Below are 27279 nucleotides of genomic sequence, written 5' to 3'. Positions count from 1 at the left end.
CCTCAAAGCCAAGTACACAGTCGTATATTTAGAAATGATTCAGAAGTGATGACTTTTTTAAGAGGGCTGCTCTCTTCAGGTGCTGCGATAAAGGGGTATAGCAGCCTTTTCATGATCACCTTTCATCTAGTCATTCTTGTTACTTGTTTTTCAGGTGATGGGAGAGAAGGTGAGTTTGTTGGGTTTTTTTATAATTGTTGGCTGGAAATATTTGCTGGCATTTGATTCATGTGACTCTTGTCTTTTGAAACGGAATAAAACCAAAAAGGGTAGCTCAGGTTTTCAAATCCCTTCAAAATAAATATTTAGTAAGGCAGAACTAGTTTCTGCCACCCAGCAATTCACATCTTCTAGGGGTTAATTCGCATAGTTATTTTCATGATATGTAGGAATGTTTTTAGGTGTTGAAAAGAAGGTTTGTGCTGTATCTGCTTTAAAAGCAACGACGTTATCTACAGGAGCTAATGGTCAACAGGAGAAACCCAAGTATGAAAATCGTTTTATGGAGATTCACTGGGAAGGCTCGGGGCTGGAAAAGCTTGCCATACAAAGAAACAGATAAACGAGATGTAGAGTAACAGGCTAAGTTACATGGAGACTTTTGGAGAGGTTTTTTACAAGAGATATTTGTTTTGCTTACTGTGAGTGGGTTGATTTATTAGATGAACTGCTTTTCCTTACTTTGCAAATTAAGGGGAAGAAAAAGTTTGTTCATGCCAATATTTCATATTGTTACCTCAAGCAGGGTCAACTTTTTCTAAGATTCGCTGCTAAATCTAGAGTTCAATGGAAACCGGTGTTGATCATCTTAGACTATTTTGTTTGCACACAGCCTGTGATCTCTCCAGATGGCAATATGCTTGTGGAATTAGCATATGGGATGGCAAAAAAGCTAAAAGTTACAAGATTTCTCCCAGGTTTGTTTCTTGGGCACTGGATTGCTAAAACAAGGGCAGGTAAAAGCAAAGGAAAGCCAGCTTCTGCAGTCTTTTGCCCAGTTCAGACGCAGCCTGAGCAATATCCTGGCCAAGAGATATTCAGAGGGGACTGGGAAGTGAGGTCTGGCTGCCACACTGCTGACGTCATTGCAGAAGTAGGGTTTTGAAAACAGGGTTAGTAAGGAAATTGCGAGCCATGGGAATGCAGACAAAATATTTCTTATACATCGTGCCGAATCAAATACTCATATTACAGTAACGTAACCCTGACCAGGCCTGTTTCCCACTATGGTATGCTGAAATAATTTACCATGCCCTTGGAATGTCATGGGCAACAGCGCCCGTGCAATCTTTTCCCAATGAGGGAGCTGCCACTTATCACTAAAACATGTTTCTGCTCTGTGGTCATTTCCATTTCCTGCGTTGTGTAACTGGCTCCCCTGCGTTATTTAACCTGTGTCTATGGGAACCTAGATAGTTGGAGCAGAAAGAACATCTAGTTCACCCTCACCATTTTAAATCTAGGGAAACCTCTGCTAAAACAAGGTGAAGACAGGCCAAGTGACTTGCTCCGGGTTTTTCTTCTGTTGGCTGCTTTGGCAGAACCAGGACTAGGGACGGGTCTCCTGACTCATGTTCCTGGCAGCCTGTCCCGTATTCTTTGCACTAGATTGGCCATTACAATAAAAATAACATCCTCATGTAACCGTTTCCTTTATTAGGTCTTTTGGCCACATATAAAAAACAACATCGATTAAATTTAGTGTAGTCAGTTGTTTATTGACCGCTGCTGGTTCAAGTCCTTTTTCCTTTTCCTTCCAAGCAAAATAAATGATTAAAAGGTAGGTAGAAGCAAAGGGAAGAATTAAGTGTCTATAACACCCACTTTGCATAATTGACAGTTAAGTAATGAAGAGATGGTATCGTTATTGTTTTGTTTTGTTTACTTTATAGTATTTTAAAACCCATCCACTCAGTTTTTGAGTTAAAGGGAAAAACGTTATGACCGTAGGTGATGTGGTCAACTTGTGTTAGTTCTGTCTCTCCTGAGCTTACTTGTCCCCTGACTATTCCCAGTTCATAAATATTGGATAAGGGACTGGGGAGCATAGTATGTTTGGGTGTGGTGAATGTTACTTTGGGAAAAATAGAAGCTGACTCTGGAGAGAGGGTATTTTGATGAGTAGTGTGGAATGGGCACAGGATGGTGTCAAGATTAGAGTTTGCTCCCACAGACTCTCAGCTTCCAATTCCAGCCCATAGGGGTGGTTTCAGGGTCAAGAGAGAGCATCTTTATCTCCATGTGATCCCAGAATCAATATTTTTCTTGCAAAAAATTGGCTTTAAAGGACGCTTTTTCCTGGAGCACCCCTCTGCTTCAGGAAGTAAATCTGAAGTACAGGTGCACGCAAACATTCAAGGCCTCCAACTTAGTTATTCCCTGACTCTCTGCTTCTTGGCTTTGTCTCACTACGGTGATCACATAATACAGGAGGATTCTTCAAAGGCTACAGTCGGAATCACCTAAACTGGGGAATGAATTATACCAATAATCAGGAATAAGAAACATCTGGAAGTATATGCTTTATTTGGGAAAGTTTTAGAAACCTTTATCTTCAACCGAAGCTATTTTAGGATTCTATAAAGAACCCTGAAAATATATGGGTCTGTAATTTCCTACCTAAAGAGCTCTCCCACTTTCAGAGAAGCCATCACATAATTTAAGAATCTATGAAGTATGCTGGTCTCTGTCTTAGCATAAATATGGGGGTGTGTGTGTGTGTGTGTGTGTTTTAATGTATTTTTTGAGGCTGAAATTCTTCGGAATATGGCAGGTTTGGCGGTTTTTGTGTTTACATTTTAACTTTCTGAGGAGGTGGGTTTTATTTGGATAGTCATAGTAGTGAAATTTAGATACTGTGACCTACCATTATCTTGCAAGTATCCTACGTATAATGGCCTGATACTTGTAATCTAGACAATGCATTCCTTTCAAATTTCTCTAAGGTACTTAAAAAAAAATCAGCTTTTAGAAGCTTAATTCAATATGATAGAGGGTTAGTATTTCGTACTTTTAAAAAAATCAGCTGGGAGCCACTGTTATGAACACATCCTTTTTTGTGAAGTGAGCCACCATAATTTTTAAGTCAGTATATATTCATCTATTTTTATTCATTCTGATTTTGAGAATGCATACATTTTTACTTTTAAAATATTTTGTTATGGAAAATTTTAAACATGCATAAAAATTAAAAGAATAATGCAGTGAAATCCCATGTACCCATCATTTAGTTTCAACAGTTGTCTACATCTGCTTAACCCTGTTTCATCTGTAGACCTTACTTCCCCCCAAACATAGGTTGTTATAGAGTGAATTCCAAATACTGTAGTATTTTATTCATAAAAAATTTAAAATATAAATCTAAGACCCTAGGATATTTAAAAAATACAACATCGTTGTCACACCTAAAAAAATGGCAATAATTAAAATATCTTTTTTGCAGTCTGTTCAGATTCTCTGATTGGCACATAAACTTTTTCTTTAATAGCTGGATTGTTCAAAACAGGATCCCAACAAGTTCTACATATTGCACTTAATTGTTAATTGGTATGTTTCCTGGGTCTTTTTAAATCTAGAACAGTTCCTGTCTCATTTTTTTCCCCTTGCCATTTGCTGGTTGAAGACATTGGTTATTTTTCTGTAGACTTCCCCGTGTTTTAGATTTAAGTGATACCACCTCCATGGTGTTGTTTAATATATTCCTCTGTCCCTTGTATTTTCTGTAATTGGAGACAGCATGCTTTTAATGTGAGAACTTTCCTACCACATCATTGTGTTGAACTTAATTTATGAGATATATATATATACTTATTACATTACTATTGTGTCTTCTTCAAATATTGCTAATGCTGTTTTAATAATAATATAAACACAAATGTGAGTCCAATTGGTAAAAGTCACCTCTTGAATATTTAGGTAAAAGTCAGGAGTTTTGCAGGTGGAAAGGGATTTGAATGACCCAAATGTTTTTTGAGGTCGTTCCTGCTTTCTTCCCCGCCTTCCTCACTGGCCGATGAGAGTTACCACAGGAAACGTGCAGCCGAATTCCTTGGGCAGTCTAAAGTTCATTTTTAAGTTCATACAGTTGAGTCTTATTCAAGGGACTAGCACAGAATTGTTTAAAACCCCTATGATTGATGTTTTACACTCTTTACTAAGAGTCCTCTAAGATTCTCAAGAATTCCTAGTATAAAACAACCTAGACTTGTTTAAGAGGAGCCTCTGTCACAAGAGATAAAGATCCTCCTTTAAATATGGTTATTGCTATTGACTGGGATTACCTTTAGGAACCATTGGGTACCATCCGGAGTTCTTTTTTTTTGACAGAGCTTAGACAGGAGGGAATGGTAGCATGGGGTTAGACTGCTTTATTGTGATAGGAAGAAGCTGAAACTTTTCTTTTTTACTTTCTGTCATCACTTTTTCTATCTCTCATTACCTCCCACCAACCCCCCATCACTCCTCACTCCCTTCCGTGCTCCCTTCCTCCCTGTGGCATCATCTGATACTTTTGTTCTTTCCTTAGTGGTCTCCCTTACCTCTTCTTTTAGGTGTTTTCAGAACATAGTAAAGTGAAAATTCAAAAGGGAAAACAAGAAAACCAAGAAAGAAACGTATAATCAGTGTCCTGAGGTCCTGTCAGCGTTCCAGTGGTCCTCCCTTTCTCCCCAGCCTGCCATGCGCCACCCCGACACCTGGCGAATTCTGAGGATGCCTCAACTTGCCTGGGCTCTGATGAGCCTCCTCTGGCAGTCACAAAGGCTTTGTGCTTTTAGACTGCTATGGGCACATGGGCATTGTGTGCCTGTCTCTGTGTCTGAATATGTGTGTATCTGTACACAGTAAGATTTACTGTTGTAACAGGCTCAGTCTGCAAGAACAAAACATCCTCCTTATTCTTGGATCTTTTTGAGAGATAAAAATGCCCTCCTTGGAGATTATCAACATATCTACATGTATCTAGTGGATAATAATTATTTTGTTCAAAGAGGCAGATCTTTAAATGACAAAGAGCATGGCTCAAGGAATGAGGAATGGCATTCCATTTGCTGCTCTGTTTATTTGCAAAAAACCAATAAGGGCACAATGTCCACTAACAGAAGTTTGGGTGTTTTTTTTTTTTCTTCTTCCCTGCACTGAGATGTAAAATCTTGAGTGTGGAGGAAGAGTTTCAAGGAACAGAGTTTAGGAAGCCGGGTTGCATGAACGGGAGATGAAGCTTTGTGGGGGGTGGACGTTGAGACAGTCGGAAGGTCCAGGTCTAGGGATGCTTGTGAAACCTGTGCATGGGAGGGGATGTTTGAAGAAGAGAGGATCTGGGAATATATGCTGGGGGGAGGTGTCTGCCACTGGTGTGGGGCTGTGTGGAGAGGTGTGGCTTGTGTGCAGAAATGCGGGAGGCTGAGGATTTAGTGATGAAAGGAAATATTTGTGAAAAAGGAGGGTATGTTTGCAAAGGTAGAGTTGAGAGGTCTGAGGGTTTAACTCAGGATAGTGTTTGGATAATGGAGGGTGGGGAAAACAGGCTGCTTTTGGATTTCTGAAATAAGAATATTGCTAGAGAAGAAGTCGTTGCTCCTGAAGCTTCTAATGGGCCCCCCTCCCCCTTCATCATGTTTTCATTTTGGGATTAGTGGGAAAAGAGGGAGGTTTTTGTGTCCATTGTTCTCCATTCTTAAGCTTGGAGTTTGGGGCTGAAATAGATTTCTCAGTTTTTCCTTTTCAGTCCTCTAAAAGATTCTCCCCTCAGGCACCATTGGTCACCGCAGAATTCCCCCGCCCCCCACCCCCAGTGGCACTGCTTCTGACAGACTGCTCGAAGCTGGTGTCTGAATTCAATTACAAGTCATCAGTACGTGCTTTAAAACATTGCCTTACCGTAAACATCCGTGGCTGAAAGAGGCCAGCCTGTGGACCACCAGTGCACTGGGAGAGCTTGAAACACCAGACATCAACCACTGTCTGTGACAAAACACGCTCCCAGAGCCAGCACCTCCGTTCTAAGGCCCCTCGTAAGAACGATAGAGACTCAAACTTTTTCATAAAGTGGAAATTTTAACCTAAACCCTCCTGATTTTTTTTTAAGATTCTTTTTCTGAATTTGCATCTGTAATCTACATGCATCCCCTTTCCCCAGCAATCTGAAAAGATTTCCACTTTTCTGTTACTTGCTCTGGCAGTCCCCCTTTGATTAATTCCTGCTGTATTGGATGATCCTGAGAAGTGTCTGTGCACGGCAATGTGAAATGGCAGGTAAAGTGTTGTATGATTTAAGAATCCTCCAAACTCTTGGTGTAAACTTCCTGGAAAACTGCACTTATATATACAGGCCAGAGCTTAAGTCTCCTTCTAACACAACACACACAACACAACACAATAAATGCTTCATTTTAATTTGCTCGTTTTTAAAAACTTTGCTCCCTGGGTGTGTGTTCATTATCTTGAAACCAAGATCCCTACAGCTCTGGCCGTCACAGTGCTCTGAAGTCCCATTGGTGACTTACAGTTTGGATGGGATTAGCTTCACTGTGCTGTTATTTGGTACAAATGGAGCTGGAGAGTTATATTTTAAAACACATACCAGCACTGTGCCAAAGAGGAAAGAACCTACCAAGAAACTTTCAAACATGATCCTAGAGATTAGTTTTTCCAGTAATCTTCTTCTCAAGGGAAAAGATACTGTGACTTCCTATGGTATCTTCCAGAGATCCCTAAATGACTCCTGGCATTTTCTAATCCACAATGAGATGATGTACATTGCAGGTGATAAAATAACAAGAGCTCTGGAGGGATTACATTTATAGATTGGAAAGTAAGTCCAAATGTTTCAACACACATTAACTCCTTTCCTGTTTAGACCTCCCGATGTTGTCTTTTCTCTCAGATGGGCACCAGATGCCTTCTTCCCTCCTCCATGCCCGGTTCTGTTTCTGTGCATATGGGTAAAGTACATGGAGCCATTAGTACCCTTGGGACTGTTTTGCTTCCACAATAACATAATGCAGTGATTTTATAATTTCTCTGAGACTTATTTTTTGTTTACATAAAACGTACAGGAAACCAAAAAGAAACACACCAGCGGAGATGAAGAGGCAAGGCTGGCAACCTCGGAGTCTTCCTCACCTCCTCTCTTACACATGTTAACACAGAACTCTCTACCTGCCACCCTCCCTCTCATGTGTCACTATGACAACACCTCCTGCAGTGCTCCCTTTTACCTCCCACCGCCCTGGTTCTTCCTCTGCTTTCCTCTCCTGCCTTCAGCTGCAGTCTCGGATGCGTTGTCTGCAGGGCTCCGTCACGTGTTGCTGTCTCCCTCACTGCTGGTGAATTAAACCCAGGCTCTCCCATTGTATCCTCTGCCCTCCTGTCTCCACCCTCCTTGTCTTCGCTCTCATCCTCATTCAGAACGCATTCCTGCTTCCTGTTCTACACTTGCCTATGCTTTTCCCATCTCCAGGCCCCCACTCGTGTGATCTCACCCACAATGAAAAGAACACCTGGAAGTAGGGAAGAAGGGAGGTATCATGACTAAGAGGTACCATTATTGTCACTCCTAGGGTCAGAAGGGCCACCTGTGTGATTCTCCACCTTTTGAGTTGAATTGATTTATGGGATTGAGAGATCTCAAATTGACACAAGTATACATACATAGGTACTGAGCTATGCCCGGTAAATTCAGCTTCAGGAAAGTGAGTGAATTACGTGTTTATACTTGATGATACATCTTTAAATGTACACCATTTTACACATTCTTAACAGACCCAATAAGGTTGAACAGAAAAACTGGGGTATCAAACATAAATATCTTAAAATAGTCTCTGGAATGTTCTTCCATCCAAATCATCTGTAACTTTCTTCTGCAATATGTGTGGCGTAGAAATGTTGCATGACTGTTTCTTGGATGTGGTTTATTATTTGCAAATGTCCTGCTTGTCTCTTCCCTAGACACTGAAGCTGATCTGAAGCTGATCTTCTTTCAGCTGGTACTACTGTGAAATATTTTGGTACTGTATTTTGTTTGGCTAACTAAACTGTGTCAATAATTAAATTTTGGGTTTTTTTTTTTTTTTTTTTTTGGCTATGCCACGCAGCATAGAGGATCTTAATTCCCCAACCAGAGATCGAACCTGTGCCCCCTGTAGTGGAAGCTCAGAGTCCTAACCACTGGACCACCAGGGAGTTCCTAATAATTATATTTTTTGATTAAAAAAAAGTGTACGTGAGGAGGAAAGGGGGACCAAGTGTTGCCACCCTGTAGGGTAGTAGGAATACCCTATAGTAGCTTGATACTCTGTAGTTTTGTTGGCCCAAATGAAGAGGGAACAGGGTTAGGTAATATTTCATTTGGGTGATTAAGTAGCATTTGCAACTGCAAACAGGTTGAAATATATTAATACACTTTATCATCTAAAATGGCATTCATGTCCTATACTGCTGAGTCAAAAGCCAAATGTATCCATTTTTGACATGAGGTGTTAAAGCCTCAATTCTGTACCATTAGAGTAAATATTGAAAATGCAGAGTTTGGGCTTAGTGCTTAGCTTCTGACTTCCATTTAACAGCATCTGCTCTGCCTTGCTTTCTGCATTGCTGTCTCTGTGATATCTTAGTTCTGTTTCCTGTTTTGTATGCATTACCTTATGACCAGTCTTCCCCACTAACTGGCTTTAATTCTTTTCTTGTTATTCTGACATCTCACTTATGGATTTCCCTTTGTATCCTTGTCTAAAATATCCTAAATGGTTGGAGGATTGCTGCCCAATTTAAACCACACTTAGGATAGGCATAGACTTGGACCCCAGAGAGCATATTTTACATGATGATGGAGATGGGAAAGGATTTAGATAACTATGAGAAATACATAGATATTAAATATAGAAAATAACTGTTGCTTTTTTCCTACACAACTTTGGTTATTAATTCTGTCAGAGACAGGATGTTTGCTGGATGCACTAGTAGTCTGGATTCAAGTCTGGGCTTGAGATTTTGTTTATGTTTCTAAAACCACAAAATTTTAAGTATGGCGATGGCTTTAGGCTACCATTGGATAATACCCATTGGATCCCTTTCCTTCAGTGGGACTTAACTTCATGGTCATTTCTTTCTATCATAACTTTCCCAAACTACTACTCTCACTGGGCTAGCCCCCTTCCCATGCTCTTTTACCCACCTATCAGTCAATCCTCTATTAAGACATGCCCTGCACCGTATAGCATTTATTCATATGTGTGTTTTCCTCTTCGGACTGTAAGCTGTGTAAAGGCAGGACATGGTATCTTTGACCACATACTTTCCAGGGCCTAGGTCAAAGCCTGGTTTATAGTAGGCACTTACTCCCACATCTCAGTGGCTTAAGACAGTCTTGTTCCCTGTTGTCCTCACCGAGGGAGGTAGGCTAAGAAAGCCTCTACAGACTTGGATGCGAGCGAGTCATCTTAGCAGGGGGTGGAACTGACATGTCACTTTCTCTCATATTTCATTGATCAAAGCAAGGGACATAGCCATACCTAATATCATGAGGATGAGGAGGAACAGCAATGCTTTGTTCCTGAACGGAGAGGACAGGGATAAGGGGGGAGGACAGGGGAGCAGCACTAGTGCCTGTTAAGCCAATGTCTGACGTGTGGTAGCCACTTAGTACCTATGTTAATGAATGAGGTCCTAAAACTACCTATTAGAATTTTAAGTTTTTCCTATGCCATAAGCAGAATCACTTCAAATAATGAAATAATTAATAACTACATTAAAAATGAGCATACTAATATTATTCTCTAAGCTGTATTCATCAAACACCTGGAGACTTTTTTGGTAATCACTCTGTTCACTTTCTTGATGTTAGGGAAGGTGTTATGTTTGATTTTGGAGTGTTTCAGATGCATAAAGAATGGAATGGATACATTTGCATAATTATCATTTTTGCCTGGGTCATTTGGAAGATTTGGAAAAAAATGTTGAAGTCTTCAAATATTTTCATATTTCATCTGATCAAGAAGTTCTTTAAAGTAACCTTTTTGGCAAGAATTAATATCTGGCTCAAAAATCAGACAAGAGGTTAGGAAAAATGAGAGTCTAATCAACTTAAAAATGAAGTATTGCTGCAGATTGTATGCTAGTATTTTACACTACTTTTTTTCTTCATTGTTAAGGTAAACCAAACACATTGTATAAACTGTGGAAAATACAGACTAGTTTGAGAAAGGTGAATTAAAAATCACTGGTGTGATTTCTTAAGTCATTCCATTGTTCTCGTTGTAGGATAAGCACGTGGACAAGGGAAGAGAAGATACTGGCTTGTAATTGGGTGGGGGGGAGTAACAGTGGAAATAGCAAGAAATGATCAGATTGAGACTATGTTTTAAGGACAATATTGATAGGATTTGTTGATGGATAAAATGAGGAAGCAGGGAATAGAGGAGTGATAGAGATGGTAGGGGACAGAGGATATAGTGACAGACGAGGTCAGTGACGATTCCCCAGATTTTGGCTTGAACATCCGTGTGTAATCCATGTGTATAGGGGGGTGTATATATAAGACTGCACTCACTGTATGTATAGGTTTTAACATTTACTTAACATTATATTAATGTACTTTTTATGCTATAAACATACCTGAAAATAAGACTTTAAATGCTTTAATATTCACTCATATGATATACTATAGCTTTTAATTTTCTCTTTATTGTTGGGCAATTAGGGTGTTTTTTCCCCTTGAATAAATAACATGGTAATGTTCTCAGAATCCATCTACTTCCTTGTTGACTCAATTCAAAAATGTTTAACTTGAGGGGATTGGCCAAGATTTCCTGGAATTTCAACATGGCAAACTAACATGTGATAAAGTTAGTTGGGAATAGAAGGACCCAAGACTAGAGATCATCTTGGTTTCAGTCTCAAGCCAGACTAGTGTTGCTTTTGAGGTCAGAACTGGTAGTAACAGACAATTGCTGAGAGGGACATCTGTCTTGGGAGCAGAGATGGCACTGTCCCTGAGGAATGAAAGACCTGGCAAGAGCCAGATGGCAGGGCCAGATCCCAGCTGGGAGGCAATTCTATTTATTATTATTAATGTTTTTAAATTAATTAATTAATTTATTGGCTGTGTTGGGTCTTCATTGCTACATGCAGGCTTTCTCTAGTTGCAAAGAGTGGGGGCCAATCTTCGCTGCAGTGCTCGGGCTTCTCTTTGTGGTGGCTTCTCTTGTTGTGGAGCACTGGCTTTAGTCACGCAGGCTTCAGTAGTTGTGGCTCACGGGCTCAGTAGTTGTGGCACATGGACTTAGTTGCTCCTCGGCATGTGGGATCCTCCCAGACCAGGGCTCGAACCGTGTCCCCTGCATTGGCAGGTGGATTCTCAACCACTGGACCACCAGGGAAGTCCCTGGGAGGCAATTCTAAAGGATAATCTCAAAAAAACTTTTTGAGGTCCACTTCAAAGGATAACCATGCTTTTATCCATCAGGGCTTTGGGTTGGAGGATAAGGAACCCAAGGCAGAGCTTGTTGGGTGAAGCTACAGCTTTGAGGGGGTGTGAGAACTCAGCCCACCACTAGGTTTTAAGCAGCCAAACTGTTTCTTGGCCCCACTCTGGCTAAGAAGCAGTTCCTTCTTAGGCTTTCCGCATTTCCCAGGAAATGTCTGAGGCTGAGCAGGCAATGTGAAGGTTCTCCATCTGTGGCTGGGAGGGAGTGGAGAAAGCTGTGATGGACATTGAAAACTTGTGTTCATTGAGTGTCTCACCTGTGGGATAATGGGAGTCAGGAGGGGTTGGAGATACGATAAAAATACTAAACATAACCCTTTTCCTTAAACTTATGTCTTGGTTATACATTATGATATTGATTGCTAAACCATAAGTGATACTGTTTATATATAGTGCAGAGATGCACTAACTAGTGTCTGAGATGCCTAAGGAGTTGGAGGACAGTCTTAGCCTTACCTGAGTTCAATGAGAATGTTTAAATTGTTTTCACTTTGATGATAATAATTTAAAGAAAATACTTTTTTCAGTTTGAAATAGAAGCCTTCACATTTGCAGTGATAATTTGTAATTAAAAGACATTTTCATAGACTAAAACTTTAGTTAATATTGTTCAAACTAGGGTCCAGAACATATTCTTATGGGTACATCCATTAAAAACTTTTATTTTTCATCGTGGAAAATAGAATCCTAATCTGAGCCTTGAAGAATGGGTGGGTTCGGATGGGTGCAAAAGAAGGAGAAAGGTGTTTCCATGAGAGGAGAGAGTTAGATCAGGGATGATCATGGTGCCTCTGGGATGCCTGGGAGCTTGAAAGATACATCAGTTTCAGGTTTTTAAATACTCCATCCTGACCCTGATATGTCAGGAATGTGGGGAACACTCCTTCCTCTACTATGACCTACCTTTCTCTGATGGATACAGGAGCTTTATTAAGTCTTTTTTTGTTGAGTAGGTAATTCTCATAGTCCCCCTTTAAAGAATCATCCTGTAACCCTCATGTTATTTGATCAGTGTCTAACATAAAATTTTCTTTCTCTGCCAGAAAGTGAATTTAGTTTCCTTAGGACTTAACTTCTAAGTGGTTAATGATTCTTGCAGAGACATCTAAAGGAGGCCCATTGCATCATCCCTTTGGGTGTTTGCTAGGTACTCAGGAAGCAGGTGGTCCTCCAGGGTCCTCCAGAGCACTAAACAGACATTGTCTTTTTTAGGTACCAACCTCATCTTGCACCTGTAGCAGGTTAGGGATTTATTCTTCTCAAATATCATTGATGTCCTCTTGAGTTATTTTTCTTTTTTACAAGAAGCATCCCAGATCAGTGGTCCTTATCCATCCTCATTTTACAGGACAGCTTTACTAGGTTTGTTACTAAAAAAGTGTTCGTGTATGTTAATTACAACAGTTCGGACTGCAAACCTGTTTGTACTGATGTAGGCTGAAAAGTGGTTGGTCGTTTCAAGTCTTCTTTGTTAAGTAAAGCTTTCTCTCTCTCTCTTTTTTTTTTTCCTTTACAGATTCCAACAAGATTATGGCAGAGCAGAGCCACATGCAAAAGCAGCTGGATTTACAGAATGGTAGCTTAGAGGCAGGCTTTGTGGCAAATTCCCTCGAAAACGATTCCCAAAACATGATGGAGAGCCTGAGCCCAAAGAAATATTCTTCCAGTCTGAGATTTAAAGCCAATGGAGACTATTCTGGTTCCTACTTAACCCTCTCACAACCTGTGCCTGCTAAAAGAAGCCCTTCTCCTTTGGGAACCAGTGTCAGAAGTAGCCCCTCCTTGGCCAAAATCCAGGGAACCAAGCAGTTCTCTTGCGATGGTAGTGACAAAAATATTTCCATGAAACCTCCCACCCCTTTACGCAGCACTTCACCCTCCCTTAGTGGATATCCACTTGGGAGAGCAGACTTTGATCATTTTACTGGCCGGGACACTGAAAGGTCCTTGAGGCTTTCCGAGAAGCCTCCCTATTCCAAATATAGCTCCAGGAATAAATCCCATGACAATGTCTACTTTCTCGGAGGGCTGGAAGGCCGAAAAGCATCCGGCTCCCTCCTGACCATGTGGAATGGAAGTCCCCTGAGTGATGCTGGCTCCTCGCCCATCAGCAGGTCAGGGGCGGCCAGCATGCCTTCAAGCCCAAAGCAAGCCAGGAAAGTAAGCATGCAGGACAACCTGACACTTCAGCCCAAGTTGACCAGACACAAGGACCTGGCATCTGAAAACATCAGTTTAAGAACGAGGAAGTATTCGAGCAGCAGCCTGAGTCACATGGGCGCCTATAGCCGATCTCTGCCCAGGTTGCACAGGGCCACAGAGAACCAGCTGGCACCTCTCAGTTTGCCTCCAAGAAGCTCTCTGGGCAATTCCAGACGAACGAAACTGGGGGAAAAGGATCTACCTCATAGCATCATAGACAATGACAATTACCTGAATTTTTCTTCTTTGAGCTCAGGAGCTTTACCCTATAAAACCTCCGCCTCTGAGGGCAATCCTTATGTGAGTTCCACCCTCAGCATCCCTGCCAGTCCTCGAGTGGCTCGGAAGATGCTTCTGGCCTCCACCTCCTCCTGTACCTCTGATGACCTTGATAGGGCTTCCTACTCGGGGACCAGCCCAGGTCATTCATTTCCTCCCGGAGAGCTGGACAGAGCGTTTGCGGCCAGGAGGAACTTCTCATGTGGGTCTGTTGAGTTTGATGATGCCGAGCTGGACAGCCTCAGACAGGCCTCAGGAACCCCCCAGCCTGTCCCTCGGGAACGGAAAAGCAGCATTAGCTCCATCTCGGGACGAGATGACCTAGTGGATTATCACCGGCGGCAGAGGGAGGAGAGACTCAGGGAGCAGGAGATGGAGCGATTGGTAATCTTCTTCATCTGACTTGACCTCACTGTTTCAATGAACAGCTTCTTGGAGACAAACTCCAAGGATATATGTAGGCGTGTAGAATTTCCATGTGCACCAGCCACTGGTCCCTTCCTAGATTTCCTCCTGCTAACCTTCCTCTGCCCAGATCACTACTATTAGTCACATATGGATATTTCAAAGGCCTATATGTGCCTAATGTTATATTAAGTTGCTCTGCAGAGGTCTCACAAGTATAACTTCTTGATAAATCTAACAAAGATAGTTGTGAATTTTACTGAAATTCTTTAAAAGTCTTACAGACTTTTCTCTTAAATCTATGAGGAAGCACTGACTTGTATTATTTATGTCATCAAATTTGCATGTATGTGCTATGATGGTAATAGTTGGTGAAATGACAACTCATTGGAAATTAGGCAGTAAGTTTCCCTATATAGCAAGTTGTCTGAAAAGTGGAAAGGTGCACAACCTTTTTTCTATACTGTATATAGACACACACACCGTACTCCCTTCAGCCATGTCTTCCTACCTATAGTGACTCCAAACTGCACATGCTCACAAAAAAAAACACTGAGTTGTTTTTTCCCATGGATTTATGATTACCATAAAAAATATTGAAAATAGTAAGAGAAGAGGAAACACGAGAGTCCCACTAATGAATGAGAACAAACTACTGTGTTTTTCTATTCTCTTTTCAGCATAATTTTTAGAGGGAATACCTGTCAGATTATTTTGATTCATTAATGGGTAATGATTTCCTTAATGTGGGAAGTAGCAGGATGGTAAAGCTTATTAACAGAAGTATAGGAGTAGCAGAAGTATTTTAGTTACTAAAAGAAAGTATGCTGGAGTAAGATTTCTGAATCACATACAAAACTAGTTAATGCCCTTACAGGACAATAAAATTGTAACCTTTGGATTATAGTGAACAGAAACTGTTTGCATCGATACAGGACAGAATTTGCTTGAAATTTTAGAAAAATAATTATTCTCATCAGTTGCAGTTTTTGATAAGTTAATGTCTATCCTTACAGAGTTTCCAAATATCCTAATCACTAATAGTGAATGAAAACAAATGTGTATACCCCTAGAGAATTTGATATTCTGTGGGTGGGTGTGTTAGATGGTACTTCAGTATGGCAGTTTCCTTGTTATCACAAATAATCTCCAAAGATTTTTCATGATCACGAAAAGCATTGTATTTGGGCCTGATTCATTGACATAAGTTAGAAGAAGTTTTAATTAGCATGTAAACGCCTTCTTGTATATGGATAGCAAACCTAGTGCTATACTGTACTAAACAACTTGTCATTGATAAAGCCGGAGAATCAACTTCTATGACTTATTAAGTTACCTAGGAGAGCATTTCAATGGCTCCATCACTCCAGAGGTCTTTGTTAAATGCTTTTATTTACTCTTCTGTTCTAAGGAGAGATAATAGATATCTACTATCTGTTCTAACAGATAGAGAAGTTCGTCTCTAACAGGTTTCATCTTTAGCACTTATAAGTGGTAGTGAATTTTTCCTTTCTCTAGTTTTCCCAAATCTGCTAAGGTTCTTGGCAATCCAGCAAGTGATCTTTCTCACTGCCTATAAGGTTGGTGCCCTGTAAGCCACAAACAGGTCCTAGTTCAACTTCTTGGGAGAGGTTTTGGGTATTAGCTTCAGATATGAAGTTATAACCCTTTTTTCTTAATAAGGGGCTTGTAATATCTGATGAAAGGAGGCTTATATTTAAATAAATTTTAAACTCTACATTTGGCCCCTGTTACATTGTCTATTTGTCTGATTATATTCCAGTAAAAGGGAGGACAGATTCTTATTGAGCCTATGCAAATAATGTTAATGCCATTAAAAAGTAAAATGACTCAGAAAAAAATATTTCTTCCTCAATTCTGAGGGACCAAGGAGAACAAACTACCATTAAAAGAATGTTTGATTTAGTTTGCAAAATCGGAGTCAACTAAATTGAGGATTAGAGATAGATCAGCATGAATGCTAAAAGGGTTTTCCCCATCAGAAAATAGAGCATTAAGATATGCCAATAGTTTCCCAAAACATATATCTACATTTAGAAATTAGATTTCCAGTTTCAGCTCAATCAGTTCTATGTAATTAATTCTTATTCCTCTAACCTTGGGTCATTAATTTGATTTCATGAAGGCATCTATCTGGACTAAAAGAAGTCCTGAAAATCTGATTTAGCTGCTAGTACTATCTCATACTTGCCTATGTAATGTGTCAGCTCTTCTGTCAGCCTCTGACCGTAAGTCCGTTCTTTGAAATATCAAGAGTGAAGAGTATCTGGTAAAGTTCTATCCACGAGGCTCTGAGACTGTCTTTCTTTGTTAAAGGCACCGTCCTCACCTACACCTTAAGCAGACTCTTTAGGTAAGCATGAGAGGAGAGCATGGACTACTGGGTGAGGGTGAGTGTAAGTGGCTATGGTTAATCTATGATTAATTTAACAAACAGTATCAGCAAGAAGGAGAATTTAAATCTTCTATTAGGCAACAAGATGGCCTTATTTAATCCGTGTTTGTCCTGAGGGTAAGAACTTATTACAGAGAGCGAGGACGTTGACATATATCCACAGAGCCTTTCTGTAAAGTATGCAATCACTGAACTTTATAATATTTTACCTATACAGAATTAGCCTAGGGAACGCTGAGCTTCTCATTTGATTTGACAAATCTTCCTGTGCATTTCTTGATAGTGAGCTATTTATAAACAAGGGGCGTAGCAAATAAACCTAATTATTTCTAGCATTCTTCTTTTTGTAAGGTTAAGAAAAAAAATCTTTGTCATTGCCCAGCAGTCCTCTGGGAAAACTTAAAGATAGGTCAAGTGTAAAAGGTTTCTTGGAAAAAATTTGTTTTCCTGAATTTAAGGTCTGATCTTGGGAAGGCAAAATCAAGTCTTAATCAGAGATTCTGTTATTTGAATAATATAGGATTGTGGATGCCTGAGAAAAATGAATGTTTGCAGTTTGGTTACTTAATAAAATGAGAATAAGTTACTTATTATAAATAATAAATCTTAAAATAATCAGAAACAAGGAACTGTTTTTGGTCATTTTAAATATGCAAGTATATATCCCAGTTAGGACAAGGCACAAAAGATTACTCTTGTGAGATACTGAAACTCTTCTCTCTGGGCAGATTACAAAAAAATAAAATAAACTTTTACTGTCTTTTGTAAGCATAGGGTGATTTCTCCAAGATCAGTAAGTAGGTAATTTTAGTGAGATAACTGCATTTTAGTTTTACATTAATAGGATACTTCTTATAAAAAATTACCTCGTTAATAAACCTATCAATGCTGTTCAAACTTTGCCATAATTTTAACATTTTAACCTTTATAGAATTAACTATTTGCAAGTATTATAAACTAAGTCAAACTCCCTTTCTGCAACTGTAAAACTTTTAATGTAATTTTGTTTATTTTATTAAAGTACAGTTGATTTACAGTATTATATTACTTTCAGGTGTACAACATGGTGATTCAATATTTTTATAGATTATACTCCACTTAAAGTTATTATAAGATATTGGCTGTATTCCATACACTGGACCATATATCCTTATAGTTTATTTATTTTATACATAATAGTTTGTACCTCTTAATTCCTTGCCCCTCTATTGCCTCTCCATCCCTCTCCCCACAGGTAACCACTAATTTGTTCTCTATATCTATGAGTCTGTTTCTGTTTTGTTATGTTTATTCATTTGTTTTATTTTTTAGATTCTACATGTAAGTGCTAGCATACAGTATTTGCCTTTCTCTGGCTGACTTATTTCATTAAGCATAATATCCTGCAGGTCCATCCGTGTTGTTGCAAATGGAAAAACTTGATTCTTTTTTATGGCTGAGGAATATTCCATTGTCTATGTATATCACATCTTCTTTATCCATCTGTTGACAGACTCTTTGGTGCTTTATATCTTGGCTGTTGTAAATAATGTTGTTATGAACACTGGGGTGCATATGTCTTTTCAAATTACTGGTTTTTGTTTTCTTTGGATACGTACCCAGAAGTAGAATTGCTGGATCATAGGGTAGTCCTATTTTTAGTTTTTTGAGCCATCTCCATACTGTTTTCCATAGTGGCTACTCCAGTTTACATTCCCACCAACAGTTTACTAGGGTTCCCTTTTCTCCACATCCTCACCAACATTTGTTATTTGTGGTCTTTTTGATGATAGCCATTCCAACAGGTGTGAGGTGATATCTCACTGTGGTTATAATTTGCATTTTTCTGATGATTAGCAATGTTGAGCATCTTTTCATGTGTCTATTTGCCATCTGTATGTCTTTTTTGGAAAAATGTCTATTTAGGTCTTCTACCCGTTTAAAAAATATTTATTTATTTGCTTATTTATTTATTTGGTTGTGCTGGGTCTTAGTTGCTGCAGGCGGATGCCTTAGTTGCGGCAGGTGGGCTCCTTAGTTGCAGCTCTCAGGCTCCTTAGTTGCAGCTTGCTGGCTCCTTAGTTGTGGCATGCAAACTCTTAGTTGCGGCATGCATGTGGAATCTAGTTCCTTGACCAAGGATTGAACCCGGACCCCTTGCATTGGGAGCGCAGAGTCTTACCTGCTGTGCTACCAGGGAAGTCCCTTCTGCCCATTTTTTAATTGAGTTGTTTGTTTTTATGATATTGAGTTGTATGAACTGTTTATATATTTTGGATAATAACCCTTTATTGGATATATCATTTGCAAATATTCTCCCATTCAGTAGGTTGTCTTTTTGTTTTATTGGTGGTTTCCTTTGCTGTGCAAAAGCTGTGAAGTTTAATTAGGTCCCATTTCTATTTTTGCTTTGGTTTCCTTTGCCTGAGGAGAAAGATCTGAAAAAATACTGCTACAACTTATGTCAAAGAGTGTTCTGCCTATGTTTTCTTCTATGAGTTTTATGGTTTCCAGTTTTACATTTACGTCTTTAATTCATTTTGAGTTTATTTTTGTATATGGTGTTAGAAAATGTTCTAATTTCATTCTTCTACATATAGTTGTCCAGTTTTCTGAACACCACTTGTTGAAGAGACTGTTTTTTCTCCATTGTATATTCTTGCCTCCTTTGTCACAGAGTAATTGACCATAAGTTTATGGGTTTGTTTCTGCACTCTCTATTCCAGTATATTGATCTATGTGTATGTTTTTGTGCCAGTACCATACTGTGTTGATTACTGTAGCTGTGTAGTATAGTCTGAAATCAAGGAGTGTGATTCCTCCAGCTTTGTTCATTTTTGTCAAGACTGCTTTGGCTATTCAGGGTCTTTTGTGGTTACAAATAAGTTTTAGCATTTTTCATTCTTATTCTATGAAGAATGTCATGGATATTTTGATAGGGGTCACATTAAATCTGTAGATTACTTTGGGTATTAATTCTTCCAATGCATGAACATAGGAAATCTCTCTGTTTCTTTGTATCATCATCAATTTACTTCATCAGTGTTTTATAGTTTTCAGAGTATAGGTCTTTCAGCTACTTGATTAAATTTATTCCCAGGTATTTTATTCTTTTTGATGTGATTTTAAACAGAATTTTTTTCTTGATTTCTTTCTGATAGTTCATCATTAGTGTATAGAAGAGCAAGAGATTTCTGTATATTAATCTCATATCCTGCAACTTTACTGAATTCCTTCATTAGTTCTAATAGATTTTTTTGTGGAGACTTTAGGGCTGTGTATATATAGTGTCATGTCATCTGCAAATAGTGACAGTTTTACTTCTTCCCTTGCAATTTAGATACCTTTTATTTCTTTTTCTTTTCTGATTGCTGTGGATAGCATGTTAAATAGAAGTGGCAAGAGTCGGCATCCTTGCCTTGTTCCTGATTGTAGAGGAAAATATTTCAGTTTTCCACCTTTAAAAATGATGTTAGCTATGGGATTGTCATAAATGGCCTTTAATATGCTCAGATATGTTCCCTCTATGCCGACTTTGATGAGAGTTTTAATCATGGATGGTTGTTGAATTTTGTTAAATGATTTTTCTGTGTTTATGGATATGATCATGTGATTTTTATCTTTCATTTTGTTAATGTGATGTATTGCATTGGTTGGTTTGTGGATATTGAACCATCTTTGCATCCCTGGAATAAATTCTACTTGATCATGGTATATGATCCTTTTTATATATTGTTGAATTTGGTTTCCTAATATTTTTTGAGGATTTTTGCACCTGTGTTCATCAAAGATATCGGTCTGTAATTTTCTTTCTTTCCCTTTCTTTCTTTCTTTCTTTCTTTCTTTCTTTCTTTCTTTCTCTTTCTTTCTTTCTTTCTTTTTCTTTCTTTCTTTCTTTCTTTCTTTCTTTCTTTCTTTCTTTCTTTCTTTCTTTCTTTCTTTCTTTCTTTCTTTCTTTCTTTCTTTCTTTCTTTCTTTCTTTCTTTCTTTCTTTCTTTCTTTCTTTCTTTCTTTCTTTCTTTCTTTCTTTCTTTCTTTCTTTCTTTCTTTCTGGTGTCTTTGTCTGATTTTGGTATCAGGGTAATGGTGGCCTCATAGAATTAACTTGGGAGTGTTCCTATCTCTTTGATTTTTTGGAATAGTTTGAGAAGGCTAGGTATTAGCTCTTTATATGTCTTTTAGAATTCCCCATGAAGCCATCTGGTCCTGGACTTTTGTTTGCTGGGAGTTTTTTTAATCCTTCATTCAGTTTCACTAATAGTGATCGATCTGTTCAGATTATCTATTTCTTCCTGATTCAGTCTTGGAAGATTGTATGTTTCTAGGAATTTATCCATTTCTTCTAGGTTGTCCAATTTGTTGGTTTATAACTGTTCATAATATTCTATTATGATTTTTGTGTGCCTTTGTGATGTTGGTTCTTCTCTTTCACTTCTTATTTTATTTGTGTCCTCTCTCTTTTTTTAATGAGTCTGGCTAAAAACTTATCAATTTTATTTATCTTTTAAAAAATTAGTTCTTGGTTTCATGAATCTTTTCTATTTTTTTTTTTTTTGGTCTCTATTATATTTATTTCCTCTCTGATCTTTATTATTTTCTTCCTTCTGCTGACTTTAGGGTTTGTTCTCTTTTTAATTCCTTTAGATAGCTGGTTAAGTTGTTTATTTGAGATTTTTCTTGTTTCTTGAGATATTCCTGAATCACTATAAACTTCTCTCTTAGAACCACTCTTGCTATGTCCCATAGGTTTTGGAAAGTTGTGTTTTTATTTTCATTTGTCTCAGGGTATGTTCTGGTTTCCTCTTTGATTTCTTCATTGGTTCACTGGTTTTTTAGCAGCATGTTGTATAATCTCCACATGTTTTTGTTTCTCCTATTTTTCCCCTGTAATTGATTTTTAGTTTCATACGATGTGTTTGAAAAAGGATGTTTGATATAATTTCTAGACTCTTAAATTTGTTGGGATTTGTTTTGTGTCCTAGCATGTGATCTTTCCTGGAAAATATTCCATGTGCACTCGGAAAGAATGTGCATTTTGCTGTTTTTGAGTGGAATGTCCTCTAGATATCTTTTAAGTCCAACTGATGTGTGTCATTTAATACCATTGTTTTCTTGCTGATTTTCTGTCTGGATGAGCTGTCAATTGATGTAAGAGAGGTGTTAAAATCCTCTACTTTTGTTACATTATTGTCAATTTCTCCCTTTATGTCTGTTAATATTTGCTTTATATATTCAGGTGCTCCTATATTAGGTCCATATATGTTAATGAGTGTTATAGCCTCTTCTCATATTGATCCCTTTATCATCATATAACACCCTTCTTTGTCTTTGGATATAGACTTTGTTTTAAAGTCTACTTTTTCTGATATGAGTATTACTACCCTAGCTTTCTTATCATTTCCATTTTCATGAAATATCTTTTTCCATCCCCTCACTTTCAGTCTGTGTGTGTTTTTAGCTCTGAAGTGGGTCTCTTGTAGGCAACATATAGATAGGTCTTGTTTTTTTATCCAGTCACGCATCCTATGTCTTTTGATTGGAGCATTTAGTCCATTGACATTTAAAGTGACTATTGATAAATGTGTACTTCTTACCATTTTGTTTCTTGCTTTCTGGTTGTTTTTGTCTTCCTTCTCTATTCTTTTCTTCTTTTAGGTTCTTCCTTTGTGGTTAAATGATTTTCTTCAGTGGTATGCTTATATTCCTTTCTCTTTACTTTTTGTGTATCTATTATAGGCTTTTGATTTGTGGTTACTATGGGGTTCATATGTTGACTTATAAATATATCTACTTGTTCTAAACTGACAGTCATTTAAATTTAAACACATTCTAAAAGATCTACATTTTTTTACTCCCCTCCCCAACGTTTTGGGTTTTTGATGTCATATTTTACATCTTTTATAACTATCCTTTGTTTATTGTAGTTATAGTTGATTTTATAATTTTTGTCTTTTAATCTTCATGCTTGATTATTTAAATAGTTGATCCACAATTTTTTCTATATATTTGCCTTTACCTGTGGGATTTTTCCTTTCCTATAAATTCTCACTTCTTGTTGTAGCCTTTTCTTTTCCTCTTAGAGAAAACCCTTTGATACTTCTTTTAGGGTCACTTTAGTATTGATGAACTCTTAGTCTGTGAAGTTTGTTCTCTCTCCTTCACTTCTGAATGATAACCTTGCTGGGTAGAGTATCCCAGGTCTTAGGTTTTTCCTTTTCAGCACTTTAAATCATGCCACTCCCTTCTGGCCTGCAAAGTTTCTGCAGAAGACTGTACTTTTGATGCGTTCATGGGGGGAGATGAGCTCGGCATCCTCTTTCTCTGCCATCTTGATCTCCCTGACATCCAAATCTGTAATTTTTTAATTTTTAAATTTCCATAAACTTTTGTTCTTCATAGTCTTTTTTCATTTTCTGGAACAACCAGGCACTTAAGACAAAATCACTTAAGATATTGTAAATTATGTTTAAGCTGACACATCACAGAAGATAATTACTATTGATATAAAAAGGTTTGTCATCATTATCATTCAGTTTGGTTGAACACAAATTTTATATTTTTCTTAATCTTACACTGTATATGGAAGTAATCCTAGCTTATCTTTTCAGTAAACTAGTATAAGATGTTAAAGAAGTTCAGATAAACTAATCTCTTTATGATAAAACTATTCCAAACTTATTTTAAAAATGACATTAAACTTGTATTATCCTGTACACTGATAAAATAAGGCAAGGACATGTAGCTGTTTTTTAAACCAAATTATCAAATCAGTGTTTGATAATTTGTGTAAGGATTCACTTTAGTCATCTAAACTTATCTTCCAAGGAAAAGGAAACTGCTTCTAAAGTCAACAGTTTTGATGAAGAAGGTGTTTTTTTTTTTTTAAAGAAGAACACATTTAAATTTTTAAAATTTCATTTTTATTTTTTTGGAATTTGGGGAATGTTAGATTTATTTAAATGCTTATTAGTCTCTATGAACCAATCATAATAGAGGTCCTTTATTTTAATTTATTATTGTCAGGAAGTAGGAAAATATTTCACTCAGACATAGTGATTTTTTTTTGCTCAGTTACAGAGACTAGACCAAAAATATTGTTCTGATTTGAGGTCACAAATACAAAACAACAAACAAACGAGAAATACCAACAAATAAATGCTCAGCCATCTTTTACTTGAACAAGACTAGCTTCCAGTTCTACCTGACAGATCATCAAGTGGTCAGGTCATAAAACCAGATTCCCAGTCATTGCACCATCAATGCAGATAACTATTGATTGTGTGAAGTCCAAAACCCTGATCAAACATAGACAAAAATCAGAAACACAGAGCAGGAAAACAAAAACTTCAGAAGATAGTGAGATGGTGAAAGTGAAGTTCTTCTGCCATTTGGGATTTACTCCAGGAGCCAAGAAAAGCTGTGCCTGGGCTTCCAGCCCATGAGATATTCTTCATGATAAGCACAGTTTAATTGACTCTACGTGATAAGTCCGCTGGGACAATTCATTGGGACCTCCAAATAGTCAAAGCATAATTTTCAAAAAATAAACTCAATTCTTAGACAAGTACAGAATTAATAGATGCCAAAGATTTATCGAATTCATTAACAAGGAAACCAAGCAGGACAAAATTGATTTGCTAAGCATAATTTCTGTAGTATTTTTAGCTTGAGTTGTGATCATCCCAGTGTTTCATTTGGATTTTTTTTTTTACTTGTGCAATTTTATTGAAAACACAAGGTAATTAATTATATTGAGTATAAAAGACTGAACCCCAAGCATGAATCTCCAAGGACCTGCCAATGGGGTATAACTATCCACAGTGAGTCAACATTAAATAGTTTTCAACTGCTGTGCTATTGAGTTGTTTCATTTCATAATTTTTCTTCCTTCTTTCTTACTCTAAGCTGCCAGTTTTTCTTTTGTCATTACGCCAGCCTTCTTTTTGAAATTTATGATTTCTAGAAACCAGATATCAAGCCTTGTTTAAAAATATTGCCAACTAAGAGTTACTAGGTGCAAGTGAGGTCCTAAGTGGGTCCTGTGTGCATGAAGTGTGTGCACTTCAGCTCGTAGACCTTGTGACATCCTTTTGCACTGGTCAGTGGTCATTTAAACTTCTCAGTTCTGAGTTGTTTTCCAAGTAGGGGTAACAGATAAGGTACGTCTAGTCTGCTGGGATGCTGATCCTTTGACAAACTAGATGTTCAAAAGGCTAAATAAATCATTATAAAGAAGACAGGATATTCTTTTGTTCATCTCATTGAGACCTGCCTCCCTTGCAGTAATACAGAGGTAGTGATGGCTATCTAGTTCATCTTATGGTCCAGGGCAGTTATAGTCATTTTAAGAAGAAAAGGGGAAAATATAAAAAAACTGAAAGCAAACCCTACTGCTATTAAGAGTATTCATTTGGTTACATCACCAAAAGCATCTGTGTGCTATTGTGGAGAACCAGTGGATTCCCACAAATTGCTTTGTAGCAATCCAATATTTTCTTTGTGTCTGACAACAGTCATCTGTGGTACCTTGATAAACAGCGTTGTCGCCATTTAGAACTACGTAGAGCCACACTTGGTATTCATTTCTGCAACAAGTTGTAATATGATGCCAGCTCTCATGAGGCACCATGGAATAAGGTTTTCTAACTTTTTACATATTCTACTACCCTGGAGATGAGATTGACTTTCTTTCAAGACACATAATCGTACTTCCATGATATTTATTATTTGAATAGGTGAAATGTCTGAGACAGTGATTCTCTACAGTTTAGAAGATGTTTTGTTCTAATAGTGTCTCTAAAAGCACTTTACACCTAAAGAATTTTGAGTTGTAAAGGGCTGGGACCATGCCTGTCTTGCTCACTGCTGTGCATCCACCTCGTAGCCAGATGAGTAGAGTATGGGAAGCAATGTACAAATGTTTTTAGAAAGAGTAAATAAATGACATTCATTCTGGCTTTCCTTATTCTGTGGCCATAGGCTGTACCCCTAGTCCCGAGACATCTCAAACTTAAGTTTACACGCTTAGTTCTAGGTAACAGTGTAGCTCTCCACAAAAGAATGCAAATATCTCAGCATAAATGCGTTCTTTTCACTTCCAGAAACAGAAAATTCTCTTCCACTTTTCAATTAAAAATGAAAAGATGAAAATGAGTTCTTTTTCTTCAAGCTGGAAAGTTTGTAGCATTCTTTGTAAGAACTGGTGCTCTCCAGGATCATACAAAACCAAAGCTTGTGTACTTTTGGGTAGACAATAGACCTAATGTTTCTAAAATTAAGTAAAAGTATAATTAAGCATATTTAAGGAGTTATATAAAATATAAAATGGAATTTTATAAAATAAATATATATGTTTTCTAATCTCCTTAAGGTGGTAAGACACAGATACTATTTTAAAGACCAGAGAGTAAACAGGCTTTATAATTCAGTTCTATAATTAGGAAAAATTATTTGGGAACTCAAGAAGAGTGAGCATTGTCAGGTGAAAGTTACTTTACCTGTAGATGTGTTTTGCTTCTATATCTGCTTCTTGCTGCCTCCACTTCTTAGTGACTCCTGACCCCAAAAGACAATTTGTTCATTCAGACCTTTTTGGATTATAAATTTGACAGCACCTCTTAGTTGGAAGCAGAATGGACAGTGTTACAAGAATGCTTACGGCTGCCAAGCCATCTCTCTTTTTTCCTAAGAAGAATGTGTTTGAAATGTGAAGGCAAACTTAAGTATTGAAAACTACTTTGCCCTCCGTTCTGACTTGAAGGCCATCTGGTTCCTGATGTGGCCCTTCCTCTTGCTACATCCTGACTATAGTTTTAGTTAAAAAAAAAAAAAGGTGGGGGGGAGGGGGGGTTGCGCTAGTGGGAGGTGAGCCAGTTAAACTGCAAATGGGGTGAGAGGTTGGTTTACTAACCAAATAAACTTGGCTCAGACTTTTTAAAGGGATATTTAGAATTATGACTCTCTTCCTGTATTCTGAGTCAGAATGTCCATTAATTCATTAATTGATTTAATCTTCAGGTTTAACATAAGCTTTAGAATGATTCATTTCTGTGAAGCCTTGCTTTTCTTAGCTCTGATGTTTAAAACAGCCAGTCAATTCTCTGCCATTCTCTGCCTTCTTTCACTTTTGTGACTCGTTTGGGTGGTTCATAGAGTCTGCCGCAGAAATACAATGTGCGCTGTACATGTGAACCATGTATTTTAAATTTTTCTTACATTGAGAAAAACTACAAAAAAAAAGATGAAATTAATTATAATATATTGGTCAGCACAGGATTAGATTGGTAATACTGTCTACTGCCTAAACAAGCTATCAATTCTCTAAGCCAACTTCTTTCATTTCTAATAAAATAAGAGTAAATCTATAATTAGTAGATATAAAGTAGACTGTTATCTATGATCAGATCATCTTGGGTCATTAGAGAATAAAGACTTTATCTCTTTAATAGCAAATTGCTGGCATAAATGTAGATGTTCAGTAAATATTGAAGGAGTTAATTCTTAGCAAATTAGAGTT

At 37.8% G+C, this 27279-nt stretch overlaps 1 protein-coding gene across 7 annotated transcripts in view; it reads left to right on the top strand.

Moving 5' to 3' along the window:
* PHLDB2 (pleckstrin homology like domain family B member 2) overlaps positions 1–27279 on the top strand; it is a 107711-nt gene that overhangs the window by 4640 nt on the left and 75792 nt on the right. For all 7 annotated transcript variants that reach the window (XM_057696237.1, XM_057696235.1, XM_057696238.1 and 4 more), the window contains exon 2: positions 12999–14347. In XM_057696237.1, the coding sequence (XP_057552220.1) occupies positions 13013–14347 (1335 nt within the window). In that variant the 5' untranslated portion in view covers positions 12999–13012. The remainder of the gene's footprint in view (positions 1–12998; positions 14348–27279) is intronic.

Source organism: Hippopotamus amphibius, chromosome 10 (assembly GCF_030028045.1).
Source record: "Hippopotamus amphibius kiboko isolate mHipAmp2 chromosome 10, mHipAmp2.hap2, whole genome shotgun sequence".
Lineage (NCBI taxonomy): Eukaryota > Metazoa > Chordata > Mammalia > Artiodactyla > Hippopotamidae > Hippopotamus > Hippopotamus amphibius.
Note: the sequence above shows the minus strand (reverse complement) of the source record. Positions and strands in the feature narration are given on the sequence as shown.